Source organism: Phaenicophaeus curvirostris, unplaced genomic scaffold, assembly GCF_032191515.1.
Source record: "Phaenicophaeus curvirostris isolate KB17595 unplaced genomic scaffold, BPBGC_Pcur_1.0 scaffold_46, whole genome shotgun sequence".
In the NCBI taxonomy this organism is placed as follows: Eukaryota; Metazoa; Chordata; class Aves; order Cuculiformes; family Cuculidae; genus Phaenicophaeus; species Phaenicophaeus curvirostris.
In genome coordinates this window covers 808,823-822,285 of record NW_027206669.1, presented here as the reverse complement: position 1 = coordinate 822,285, position 13,463 = coordinate 808,823, and the positions used below count along the sequence as shown (strand labels likewise).

The 13,463-nt window shown below is 37.7% G+C and overlaps 1 protein-coding gene across 1 annotated transcript in view; it reads left to right on the top strand.

The window, feature by feature from the left end:
* The window catches only part of LOC138733919 (cilia- and flagella-associated protein 43-like), a 34,554-nt gene that overhangs the window by 3,273 nt on the left and 17,818 nt on the right, over positions 1-13,463 (top strand). The window contains 15 exon segments of the mRNA XM_069881436.1: positions 833-892; positions 1,788-1,867; positions 2,602-2,733; positions 3,600-3,716; positions 4,819-4,899; positions 5,717-5,782; positions 5,784-5,866; positions 6,880-6,983; positions 7,754-7,894; positions 8,941-9,110; positions 9,842-9,994; positions 10,432-10,562; positions 11,280-11,445; positions 12,021-12,134; positions 13,104-13,181. Coding sequence (XP_069737537.1) covers positions 833-892; positions 1,788-1,867; positions 2,602-2,733; positions 3,600-3,716; positions 4,819-4,899; positions 5,717-5,782; positions 5,784-5,866; positions 6,880-6,983; positions 7,754-7,894; positions 8,941-9,110; positions 9,842-9,994; positions 10,432-10,562; positions 11,280-11,445; positions 12,021-12,134; positions 13,104-13,181 — 1,676 coding nt within the window.

Sequence of the window (13,463 nt, the reverse complement as noted above, 5' to 3'; positions counted from 1 at the left end):
ACATTATTTTTTTAAGCTGCTGTAAATATCCCTGACTTTCCCAAAGTTCTGTATCTCTATCCAGTTTTGATAGTCAGCACAGAAATGGAAGGCAGCTCTGAAAAAAAAATCAGCAAACCAGCACTATTCCTCTGTTTTTGAAACCATCAGACTCTTAAGTTTGCCATATCAAGAGCTGAAAATCACAAACAAATATAAAGCTGAGGCGTGACCAGAAATGGTTTGCCAGTTCGTTAGAAGGCAATAAGAATTTTTGCCATTTGGGATTTTCCTCCACTTGTGTATTCTTTGAGTCCTGTCCTAAATCTGTGTGAGAACGCTGTGTGTATTCGTATTTTACTGAAGCTTCTGCTTAATTTAAGATGTACTGCAATCTGTATCTGCTCAGCAGAATGCTTACATGTATGTCCAACTCGAAGCACGTGCCAAGCTCCTGTTATGGTTTTGCAAACAGAACCATAAGCAGCCACAACATTTCACTTGGGCAATTTTCAGGCTGGCTAAACTTTCCTTTGTAAGTAAATCTAATTAAAAAATTATGAATGGAAATAACAAAACCAGAACTTAGCACTAGAAGATAGATAAATCTGCATCTGGATCACAGTCCATGTATGACTATCTCCCTTTTATAGCTGTAAGCTGAACCACGTAACGACTGTGCCAGCTCAGATGCATAAATGACAGAGATGGTGGATATTGGAGAAGAATGCACATTTTTGATTCAATATACCAAACTTCACCTTTTGTTCAGTAGACTGGGCTATAACTGACTTCTATTGCAATACTGACATATAAACAAGGTTGACGTTATATATTGTTTTCTTTTGTGCAGAATACGTGTGTAAAGTGTCAGACATCGTGTCATATGTTCGAGGAGCGCAGAAAAAGAAAGGTATTTCCATGTTCAAATCAAGCTAATTGATTTTTAGCCAGCATCAATGATGTCTGGGAGTAATAATATGTGAGTACAGCAGGAAGCCACTGGTTAGAAAAACTCAGCTCACACTGACCTCTGTAAGACACATCAATGGCAACCTTTTATATGTTTACAGGAGAAATGATTAATAGCTTTTGTGCTAGTAGACAGCCAAATGAATAGCCTCTGGAAAAACAGTGGCAGGGAAATAATTTCTGTTCATTCTAGTTTAAATTGGAATAAGTGATGCTAGAATGGGTTCTCTACTGCTTAGTTTTAGTAACTTTGTTTAGAACTGCAATCACTTGTGATTTAGTTGAGTTAGGATTTAGGGTTTGTTTCAAATGTTTTGTTTTGGGCTCCACAATACAAAAAAGGCATTCACGTAGTGGACAAAGTTCAGCACAGGGCCACAAAGATTATTGCAGAGTCTGCGTGTGTCATACAAAGATGGGCTGTGAGAACTCTCTTCAGCCCAGTGGAAAGGAAATGGGGGATTTTACTGTTGCTTCAGCTACTCATGAAAGGTTACAGACAGGATGGAACCTGACAGGCAAAGGGCACAGTTTGCATCAATGGAAATTCTGAGTAGAAATTAGGGAAAAAAAATACTTCCACAGTGAAGGTTGCCAGACATTGGGACAAGTTTTGATTTCTCAAATTAATTTCTAATTCATCAGACCACAGTAGTACTGTCACTTTAAATTATGTGTACCAGCCTTGTCCTTCATCATCACAGCACAAAGTCCAAAGAATATATAGCCCGTTGAGCCTTTTTACTCACAAGTAGTAAATCATCTCAGATTTGAAGTTGGGACACATGGTTGCAATGAATTAAACTTGATGTTTCTTGTTGCCTTTGTGCTTTCAGGTGGCAAACCAGAGGATCCACAACAATCAGTTTTATTTGCCATGGCATTTTGTAACGGGGGACTGTATGCAGCTGGAAATGTAAGGCATCCTTTATGCTTGTAACTTATTGTGTGAAAACCAAAAAGCATTCAAATGGAGTGTATTTGCAGAGCTCACTGCAAAGACAGAAGTCAGAAAAAAAGTGGAGGTCCTCTCTGGTTTTGTCATATATCTTCTTTGTTAGAACTTGAGACAAGAACTCAGAAAGGAGCAGGGAGGGAAGAGATTCCATTTTTTAAGTCAAAGAAGGAACCAAAGAGGACAATACTATTTTTAACAAAAGGCAAAGAGAGTTCTAGAGGAACAGGAAAGAAGGATGGACAAAAAATAGGAGAGGAGAAAAAAATGACCAAGAGAACCACCAAATTGTTTTGTGCTGAATCTCACTCAATATTTAATCCAAAATGATGATTACATTATACAGTGCTGCTTAAGAGAGGGACAAATCCCTATACTGTCACAAAAGAAACAATGTGGAATCTCAAGTGTTTACTAATGAGAGAGTCTGTTATCAAACATGGACTGTTAGTAAGACTTGTATTAAAAAACACCTTGATTTTTCAAAAAATGCGTTATGCAGGATAAGAGTCATCTGGATTTAAACGTCATGAAGGCAGATGAGACCATTAGCAATGGGATACAGTTAAACACACTTGCTCCAGAGAATTTCAGAAGGTTTTGCCAGTTCAGTTTGCCAGAGTGGGTGGGATAATTGACCTTCAGGCTGGGATAATTGACCTTGACCTGATGTGGATTTGTACTTTTCTGCACAGGGGGGCGTTTTATTCTTTTATCACATCAAAGATCTGCAGTATGAGACGAAAATCTGCGTTGATATCTTAAAACCCATATCCAGCCTCATATTCTCACCTGATTACGCTGTGCTTCTGCTTGTCACTGACCAGGTATAGCATTTGAGATAACGGCATTATATAATGGCATGTTCCTTTTATTCTGTATGTGCATGCTGGCACTGCCAGTATGAAATGTCTGTAATGTAATCACACAAGTCAACAAATTATACCAGAGGTAAACTTAGCCCATCTTGTGTTTGCAATGAAATCTTGGGCCTTGGGTACATCAGACCTACTGTGGCTATGCGGGAGACTTGTTCTGTGCATCTATCTGAATTTGTCTGGCCACCCAGTCAAAGATCCTTCTTTGACCAGCCTGATGTCCAGAAATCTTACACAAGAGTCCCAAATCCTCAAATTATCCCTGGTTTTCCAGACCTTTAATAATTTAAATTGGCATTTAAATGTGGTTTGTTTGGGTTTTTTTGTGGGGGTAACTTTGGTCACACTTTGTCTCTGATTTCACTCTCCTTTTGTAAAATGCGTAGAGAAGTTCTAAAATCTATGTCTACATTAGTTATGAATTGTTTCTAAAAGGTTTTGAGGTCTTTAGATAAAAACATCTTTTGAAGCTTAAGATTTATTATTTGTGTTTTATGTTGCTTTAGAATATTGATTGGTTTCTGGAGCAATACGAAATAGGGTGGTTTTAAATTAAAGCAGTTATGAGAAACAAAACTTGGAAACGTGACTAGCTGGATCACTCTCAAATGAACCATCCTGATTTTCAGCTAGTGTAAATTTATATAATTTACTAAATTCAGTTGAATTCTACTGGGCACTTTTTACCTCAATTTAGAGTAGAGTATGAAACTTTAAAGAGCTCAGGAAGATGAGTATTTTTTCTTGAAGTCTTTGACAGCTTTTAATGAGAAGTCTCATAGCCCAGGGATGGATTATCTCTCTCTGTCTGTCAGGGGACAATCTATGCTTACAAACCTGCCCACAGTGGAGAAGCTGTCAAACTCCTGGACACATGCAGTAGTTGTTTCCTGACAGCTGATTTTCTTACTCCAGGGGACAAGTACTGTGTGGTAAGAAATTATTTTCTTCCTTATATATAATTGTGGCTCTTTTCAGATGACCAAAACGTTGGTAAGACACAAAATCAAAAGCCTTGCAGAGATCGTGACTGTTCTGGTGTTTGTTACAGTTGTGGAAAACCTTCTCATTAAGGAATTAAATGGCATTAATTCAGGTATGGCCTATAGAAGGGTCAGAACTTGCCCTGGAATGCAGGGTGGATAATTCGCAGGCCGCTAAAATGTTGTATGGTTCTGCTGTTTATTTGCTGTCTCACTAGTGGTCAGGAACACAGCTGAGCAAAAGGTTGATTCAATTCAGAGAACAGATGTCGGAACAAGGAATCCCTGCTGATCTTTTCAGCCTCCAGCACAAACTGGAATAGCCTGAGAGATGCCTTTGTCCCAGGTCCAGGGACAACGAGGCATTACTCATGGATCTGTTCATTCTGAAATATTCCTTGCTTTCCTCCTGTGTCTTGGACTCCTGCAACTCTGATTCATCTCAAGGCCATGAATTCTTCAAGTAGCCAGCCCTGAAATTCTGGGGTGTGAATCAATTAGTTTTGCTGATAATCTGTTTGTTTGTCAGTAACATGGGAATGACAAATTTTACCTGAGTCTGAATGAGTGATGTGAGGGTTGATTGATCTCTAGCCACACTTCACTGTGGAATTATAAAATTTCCTGGTTATAAGAAGGCCTCAAAAACATGATACACATAATTTTTCATGTGAGAAAACCAGATGTCACCTTAAGCCCTTTCCTGTGCAAACAAAATGATAAGCAGGTTTTCTATTGCAGGCTGAATGGTGGGAGTGCTAATATTGATCAAGCTTACATGTTTTGCCCTAGATTGTCTCATTCTGCTTAAAAAACATTCCTGTATTTGCATCAATTCACAGAAATGATTACACATTTTCCGTAGGTAGGCGTACCTTGCAGCAACTGGACTTAAAGGGAATTCAAGGTAATTTCAAGCAAAACTAGTAATCCTTGATCTGCTCTGCTCAGACACTATTTGAATTTATATTCTATAAAAGATCACTAGTCATTTCCAGACTATTTGGTTATTCCACTCTCTTTTGACTATGTTTTTTTCTCTGTTCAATAGTCTGTAACAATTTCAGGTGAAGTACAAGTTTGGTTCCTGGAAGATGGAACTTGCCTCAGCAAGCTCAACCTTGATATTCAGGTACACGCAACCAGGAGCTAATTTAGTGACTGATGCTTGAAGTTTTCTTTAGTATTTCTTAATTCATAGCATAATATTCCACAGATTTGGATCAACCTGTGGTGAGGAAAGATCAGTAGTGTCTCTGTACAACCCATGAAAGAGATTTAAAAATATTACGTTTACTTGAACTAATCATCTATTGAACTGGGCCATAAAGCAGAGGCAACATGTCAACCTCATGTCGTAGAATCATTGAATGGTTTGGGTTGTTGTAGTGATGTGTCTTTAAGCACATATTTGTAAATAACAATCTAAATTTTTATAATATTTGATGAAATATTTATTTTTAATGAGTGTCAGAACTGAATGGAAAAGTTTTGAGTCTGTAAAAACTAAATGCCTTGAATGACCAGGCTCTTGAAACTGAGTTGATAAAAGTATTTAAAACTGTTAATGCTTTGTCCTGATTTAAGATGCGTTCAAACCCTGAAATCTGACACAGTAAGAGACTCATCCCTTTCTGTAAGAGCTGTACACATAACAATGCACTCACTGTTTCATTGAGGTGGGACTTATTTCACTTTAAATGTGGATATAATGATTTTTTTCTGAGGAGTGCAGAATTGGCTTTTGATATGTAGATACAGAGCATAGGGAAAAAAGCCAAGACGTCTCTAAAATACTTTGTTAAAAACAAGTTTTTTAGCTGAACCATTTGAGGTTTCTTCTTCAAATTTTAGGGACTTCTAAATAGTAAAAGAAGTCGCATACTAACATACAGAATAGTTGTAAAAAAAGGTATGGAACTGTTAATCATATTTTGTTTCTCAACTAGGCAACAGCTATGGCTTGCTGTCCCTCCTCCAGCAGCGTTGCTGTTGGGACCATAAGAGGTCAAATCTTATTTTCTTGATGTTACCAAAGCTGAAGCTCCACGGGTTGTTCACAGAATTTTTCTTTCCAAATTTCCAGTGTTGTCTTTGCAGTAAGTATGAAGCAGCAGGGGCAGTAATATTGTCAATCTGTTTCTTGAGTAACGCTGTTAGTTGAACAAAAAAACTGTTCAAGCTTTGATTCCAAAAATAACAAAGTAAAATATTTTGATGGTTTCAATTATTTTCCAACATATTCTGAATTGCTTGCAAGAGAGGTAGTGGCAGGATTTATATGAGAGAAATATAATAAACCTGTATTTTAAGAAGGTTTAACTGAGCACTGAAAATACTCATGTATAAGATCCTTTCTGGCAGATCACTGTGTGCAATAATTATGCACAATTCCATGTATCCAACTTTAGAGGGCCATTTCTCACTAGAAGTAAATTTAAGTTTTTGTGAAATTAAGTATAAGCCTTTTGGTCATCCCTTTTTATACGGTGGATTTTTATTACCATTGTTAATTATTCATTTGCTCACTGTTCTGGAATTTACCAGTCCTCCTGTAATAAGCTCTAGTGATGTAAAAGGCTTTTTTTGTTTGGTTGGTTGCTTTTTTCCATTATTGAAAAATCTGAGAGTATTTTACTTCTACTTTTTAAAAAATAAAATGGATATTGAACAGTTAAACTTTAATATTAGTCTGCCTGTTATTTGGAGACTCAGATGTGATCACTTTCCACAGCTACCTAAGATAAAACATTAAAAATAGATACGGAAAGCAACTCATTCAAGGTCAAATCAATATAAACAGAGCCATGTCTATTAAAAATAATATCAAAATCTGTATAGCCGTTTTATTTTTAAAAACATAAACTTCATTAAAGATTTGCTGAAGTTGTTAACAGACTGCTATGGAGCATCGTTAGCTTTAGATTGACCACCCACACAATTAGAAATTGCACTCATAACTGCACTTTATATCAGACCCTAATCCTGTAAACCTAGAAGCTGAAATTTCAGTTGCGTTTATGCCCTCAGTGAAGTCAGCAGAGTTATTGGAGTGGAATTATTTGACTCTTTTTATTGAGCTGTTTTCTATTTGGATTTTTTTTTCACCTAGTTATGACCAGAGTGGCCGGTTCCTCATCACTAGGGCTGCAGAAGGACATATCTTTATTCTAGATGCCCGGCCTTCAAAATTATTCCAAGTTCTTGGATATGTAGGTAATAAATGTTACAGCATTAACTACACTGTGTTTTCACTATTTACTGTATTTTAGGTGTACTTGCTTTTTTTTTTTTTTTATTTAGTTTTAGTTAGCAAAGGAGCAGGTAAGTCAGAGGGAAGAGAATGGATTAGCTAACCAGCTGATCACAACTCCAGCACAAAAGGAATAGTAGTGGCAAAGAACTTAAGACTTTTGTGGCTCATCTTGAGAGAATTTAGAGTAAAAATCCGTAGGTCATGATAGCTGGGTGCAATTGCCTGCCCCGGACATCTTTAACGTGAGGACTGCTGGAACTGTCAGCTTTGCTGCTGGATGCTAAAGAATGAAAATGATGGAATTTTAAGTCACAGAATAATTCTTCAGAAATTTGTGTATTTGTTTTTGCAGCCTCTCAATTCCACTAACGTTATACTTACAGATCGCATCTATAAGTATAGACCTTCATCATAACTTTAAGTGGTGGTTATCAGCAGAGAACCTCAAAATTGCTACAGTTCAAGCTGGATGTAAAGTCATATTTGAATGTTTAATGTCATAGTAACACTTAGCACTCTCAGTGCTGGATGCCTCTAGCTGAAGTTGTGTGCGTGCCGCACTTTCCAAAACCAGGTTGTGGCTTGTCTGATATTTTCATGCAAGTTCCAAACTGTGTGGTTGAGCTGAGATGTGTCCTGAACATGGGTCTCTTTGTTTGATGTGATAACTCAGCAAAAACGTTACCGTGATTCAGTAACAATTTGCATTGATGTTCCCTACCTGCTTCAGCCTTAGCAGATGAAGTGCTGGATCTCTCTGTAGTTTCTGACTTCAACAAGGACTTAGTTGAAGTGGCGGCACTTCTTAATGTGGGAGCGGGCCAGAGAGCAAGACTGGAAGTTTTTTATCTACCTTCAGAACTCACAACAGGTAAGAATTTATATTCTGTGATATTTTTCTAAGGGAAGATCATATTATTGCCATCCATTAACACAAATCTTAATCTCTTTCTTCATCTCCTCTGTACATTCTCCTGGGACATCATTTCTCATACAGCATTCGGTAGGCTTTATAGTCAGCTCAATCATTGCAAAATGTGATCTTTTAAGGGAAGGCCAAGGAAGGAAGAAGTAATTCATTTGCAGATTCACAAAGCCATCGCTTAACAACTACTTCTACTGGTGGTGGTTGTTATTGCTGTTATTATTACTATTGAGTGGGCAATGCCCGAAGCCAGTCACAGAGACCTTGTTCTAGGCATCACCCTTTTGCAGACTAGCATATCGGGTGTTCAAAGGGGAATCAATCCCACCAGCCTCTTCAAAGAATTATTATAGGTATGTAATAGCTCAGAAGGAAAATATTAAAGGTTGATCTATCTAAAAAAATAGTGATTCCCTGTCTTTGTTATAGCTTTTCTGTGTAAAAGCACCAAGGAAAAAGTCTACTGTGTTTAAAAAATATTACCTTGTGTCCCAATAGGAAATGTTAAAGAAACTTTCTATGAGAAAAGTGTCACTATGAGGAAAAGGGGGGGGTGGGTTAAGGACGCCTAAGAAAGGCAAACTTCCATTCACCTTCTGGAAAACTGATATTCTTGGAATGATCAGTTCGGGGCACTTTCTGGAAACAGGTGGAAAACTAATTCAGTTGTCATGAGAGGTCTTAAATGCATAAATTTAACTAAGGCACAGCAGAGCAGGGTAAATCAGGGTATGCAAACAATTACATCACTGTGGTTAAACCGTTTCTAGGACTTCTTTAGAGCTGTCTCTCTGCTTCACTGCAGTGTGCTAGATTGGCACGACCCCCAGAGTAAGTGTCAAACCTAGGTGTCTTAATTCCTAGTCTCCTTGAAAACTCACATAATGCTCACTCCTTGCTGAGACTGATTTTCTTAATTACTTGATGGGTGAAGCACCTGCATTAGTGGTAATGATGCCTTTTCCTCCCTGTTTCTTTTTTCACGCTTCTAGATAATGATGAGTATGTTAATGACCAAGGAATGTTTGATGCTAGTGCCATTAAACAGGAGCGTTATGATCTGGATTGCCCTTTGAGCTCAGCAGTCAGATTGAAGGATAATATTGTGTATGGTTACTGTACCTCTGGACTTTTCATCTGTAAATATCATCTCACTGAAAAGGTAATTTTCTGAAGCTGCTTTATTTTGGGTGATGGTTAAATACCATCAAACAAAGGCTGTAGCTGAAGTTAATATAGCAGGATATTATCATAAAAAGTCATCTCTGCACTCAAAATATCTACTCCATCCATAAACATCAACTTTTAGTATCCTACCACCTGCTCAGAAATCTGGCAAAAGCAATCTTCTTGTTTGATTACAGAGAAAGCCAAATGTTGCTTCTTAAAACTTGTACAGCTTGCAGGCACTTCATGTGTAGCTTCTGTGTTGGAGCTGTGCTTTTGTGCAGTCTGCTGAGTAACTGGAGTATCCAGCTCTTAAAAGCACTGAGCCCATGTGAGCCCATGACTCTAAGACACAACTGCAAACCCAGCTCAGCCCTGCCTGAAATGAAGTAGTGGTCACTGTCATTGCCTGCTGATGAACTGGACCTCTCTGTAGCTCATAGGTCTCCCCCAGTTTGAGTCAGGTCAAGGAAGAAGGTGAATTCCAAAGGTGGGCATTCCTCCTTGACAACTCTGGGCCCAGGCACATAAAAACACACAGACCCTTTTGAAGAGATGAGAAGCAAATCATCGTAGCAATGTTACTGCTTCCTGAGCTCAGAAATCCAAGTGTTTGGATTGTAAATCACCACATGTGATAACCCACAAAACTGCCATCAGCCTTCTCAAAATGGCATAGACATCTCCATAATCTGAACTGCTGCTAACGTTTTCTTTGTTCGGCAGACTATATCGGAAGACCCATCAGTATTTTTATCAGAGAAGAGGATTCGTAGCAATCAGTTTGGATCGGGGATCCTCTGTTTATCACCCAACGGCCGGTGGCTGGCATCAGCAGCGAACGATGGTGTTTTGTTCGTCTATCACACTCCTACTATGGTAGGTAGGCATCCAGGTACAGGCTTTGTTTGGTGTACGCGAGGAAGAGGTGTGCAAGCTACTTTCTTTCACTGGAAGCTTTTCTTTGCTTGAATATAAAGTGTTCCAGAAAAATTTACGTTGAACATGAACTGTCATAACATTATATAGTACAATTGTTTTTATAACTGATGATTATACAAACTACTTACTTTCTTCTCCAGCAAATCTTGGGGTAGATAATTTTACTACTTTTCGTTATCATCACCTGCAAAATTAGTATTCTAGAAACTTGTCCCATCTGTAGTCAAAAATCACAAAATCATAAATCCTAGGCTTTTATATACTTCGTGTTGACATTTTGGATTGACTTCTATAAGAAAATACAGAAGCATAGTTTATAGACATACCCTGTTACAAAAACATATTTACTCATACTGCTTCTGTGACTTTTCTAGGATATACTCGCTCGTATGCATTGTCACTCATATCAAGGAGGAGGAATCAGATCCACGGTATTTTCTCTGGATAGCAAATTTATCCTTGTTATTGGGAAAAATGATGGTGCCCTGGTGTGCCTGAAATGGAAGTATGTATAATATTGATGGTGTGAATTTTTGTATCCTGACAGGCAAATTTTGCATCTATTTGTGATTCTAGACTTTTTATTAGTCTCAAAGTAAGGTTAAGAATTAGATGAAGTCACTCCTCTCATCCTTAGAGGTAGCTTCCCTAGCTCATTTAAAGCTTCCCACCAGTGTTGTGGAGAATGTCTTGGACTTTGGGTGCGGTTGCAATACAAGATAAAGGAGTGTCTTCTGATAAGCATTACCCATAATAAGCTGCTTATCACTCTCAAATAAACCATCTGGAATGGGGTGTCTGAGGATCTAAGCCATATAATCTCATGAGATACCATTTTATTTCAGTGATTAGGGGACATCACAGATTTAACGGGAGGGAATTGAACTGTGCCCATAGAGAGCTCTTAGCAAACATTAGGAGTGAGGGACACGTGAAACTACAGCTTTTCTGTGGTATAACAAATGTTCAGGCAGATGCATAAATGGAAGATGGGTCCACCAGAGTGGTATTTCTACTCTGGGTAATGAATCTTTCAGAATTTCTAATTCTGAAGAAACTTCACTTAATTATGAATGCTAGAACTCAAACAATATTAAATCATATGTAAAAATATTGAATAGGCATTTTTGAACAACTTAGTAATTTTGTTATATGGAATATTTAATAATTTGTCCTTTATTATAAGACATAAAAATACATCAATTTATTTTCTATTTACTAGGAAGATAAAGAATACTGAAGCTGAGGAAGCTGATCTTCACTGGCGATCTCTTCTTGCTATACTGAACAAGTCCACTTCAAATGAAAATACTGTTTTACAATCCATGGCAGAACGGCATTTTGACCCAGAATCCACAGCAGAATCACTTCCAGAAGGGAAATTTAAGGTGGGGTGTTTTTTTTATTTTTAGGGAAGCGGGGGGAAGGTTTGATCATTATCCTAAAATTGCACATGATAAAAACTGTCCTCCAAACAAACTCTGATCCTTTTGCAGAAGTAGCAAAATACTCCCAAGGATAGGCTGAATATGCTTAATTCTTAATTTGTAGAATAGTATAAACAAGGAAATGGAATAGTTATGGGAAGATGGCATTCACAGCTTCAGTTTCACATGGTTTCTTCAGCCACAGAAAACTCTGTGAAAGTCAATTTCTCCTCATGTGAAATTATTTGTCATTTCCAGTGTGATATTACTGCTATACATTGTGTGTTGTTTGTTTTCCTGTTGAAATCAAGCAAAGCAGAAGTTAGTAATGTCAGGCCATTTGAGTCAAAAGGCTTTGCATAACAGCAAGGGTTTTCTGGAACAAATCTGGAGCCTGGTTAGGGAATAAAAATATTGTAACATTCTCTTTAATGACGTGGTGGTGCTTCTAATGCGAGTCCAATTTTTATTTTATTTTGGTCTCTCTCTTATTCTCTCTAAGTACCTGAGATGGATGTTTATATCCTTAATTTCAGGATGCATCGCTTAAATCTTCCAATGTAGAGGTGACAGAGGAAGACGGAAACGTCACCAGTTCATATTCAGCCAATACCAATGAAATGACGTGGATAGATCAGAAAATGAAGAAGGTACTTCGATAGAACAAGTAATAATCAAAACAGGAGTTTTCAAGAGTCAGTAGTGATTTGAATTATGTGCTGTAAAGTAATCTACTTTCTAAAGCTCTTCTGACATTTGGGCCTCCCTTTAAGGCGTTGCCATCTAGACCTTTAGAAAAGTTAGGGTCAACGTTATAAACACACCAGAGCAGGTACTGAGCACAATAGGAGCTCTAAAGGCCAAAAGGCCACTTCTACACAAGGAGTAAATGAAAAAAAAAAGAAATTGCCAGAGAAATCGGCTTCCTTTAGAAACTTGTAAAGATGTTTTTCTTCTAAATGTCAAGAAGTTACACAGAAGATTATTACCAGAAACCAAGCAGGTGCTTCTTCCCAAGGGCCAGAATAAAAAATTCTACAGCACTGATAAATCAATAGTCAACAATATGACATTAATTGCAAACCCCCTGAGGTTTGTTTCAGGTTAAGGTTGAGGTGAGTATGATGTGGAACCAAAGTTTTTTAAGAGTAAAAGTTCATCAAAGATCTAATAGTGTGCAGAGAGGGGATTTAGTGCTTTGTGAGTCTGGAAATTGCTATATTAATGTTAGCATAGATAATTTTTTTCCTCAGAAATATGAATTATGGGAGGTAGCAGGTTCTTTTTGTTATGAACCAGAGCTGTATATATTCTCCAGCTTCTGGGGCTCAATGATAAGATGAAATATCATTGCTTTCTGTGTGATCTCAGGAGTGACTTTCTTTCTTTCCTTATTTTAAGCTCTGTTTCTGTATAACCAGTTTACAGTGTGAACTGGGTGTACAATCATTTTTCTTTTTAGCAGTTCTAAGAATCAACCTATTGAATTAAGCTTATGTCTATTTCAGTTATTAATCCCTTCTGAGTTTTGTTTTCTGTACAGATAATGTTCCTTTAGATCACTTCAGTCGTTTCCTGGGTTATTTTTTATTTTCAAAAATATATCTGTTGTATGTCAGGTCATTAGAGAAGAGACTGAGAGGTTTGCTAACCAGAAGAAAGAGCTGCAAATGGGAATTAAAAAGCTGCATGAAACTGTGAGTTTCTTACAAGTGTAATGGCTTAGCTTACAGTTTTGTTTACATGTACACTTCCTTTACAACTATCAGCTCTAGTGCTTAGTTACATTTTTGTCATAAACACTGAGCAGACAGGTAATAGAGAGATTTGTCTCTTCAGGGACAGCGTGCTGAACCTGTCAGGAACAACTGTCTGGTTCTGAGGTTCCTTTGCTCCAACTAAAAAATTTGTACCACCCTTATATCTTGAGCAATCTATCCCCTCAGCAGGCTAGTTTCTGCTGGTCTAACAGCCTTCCG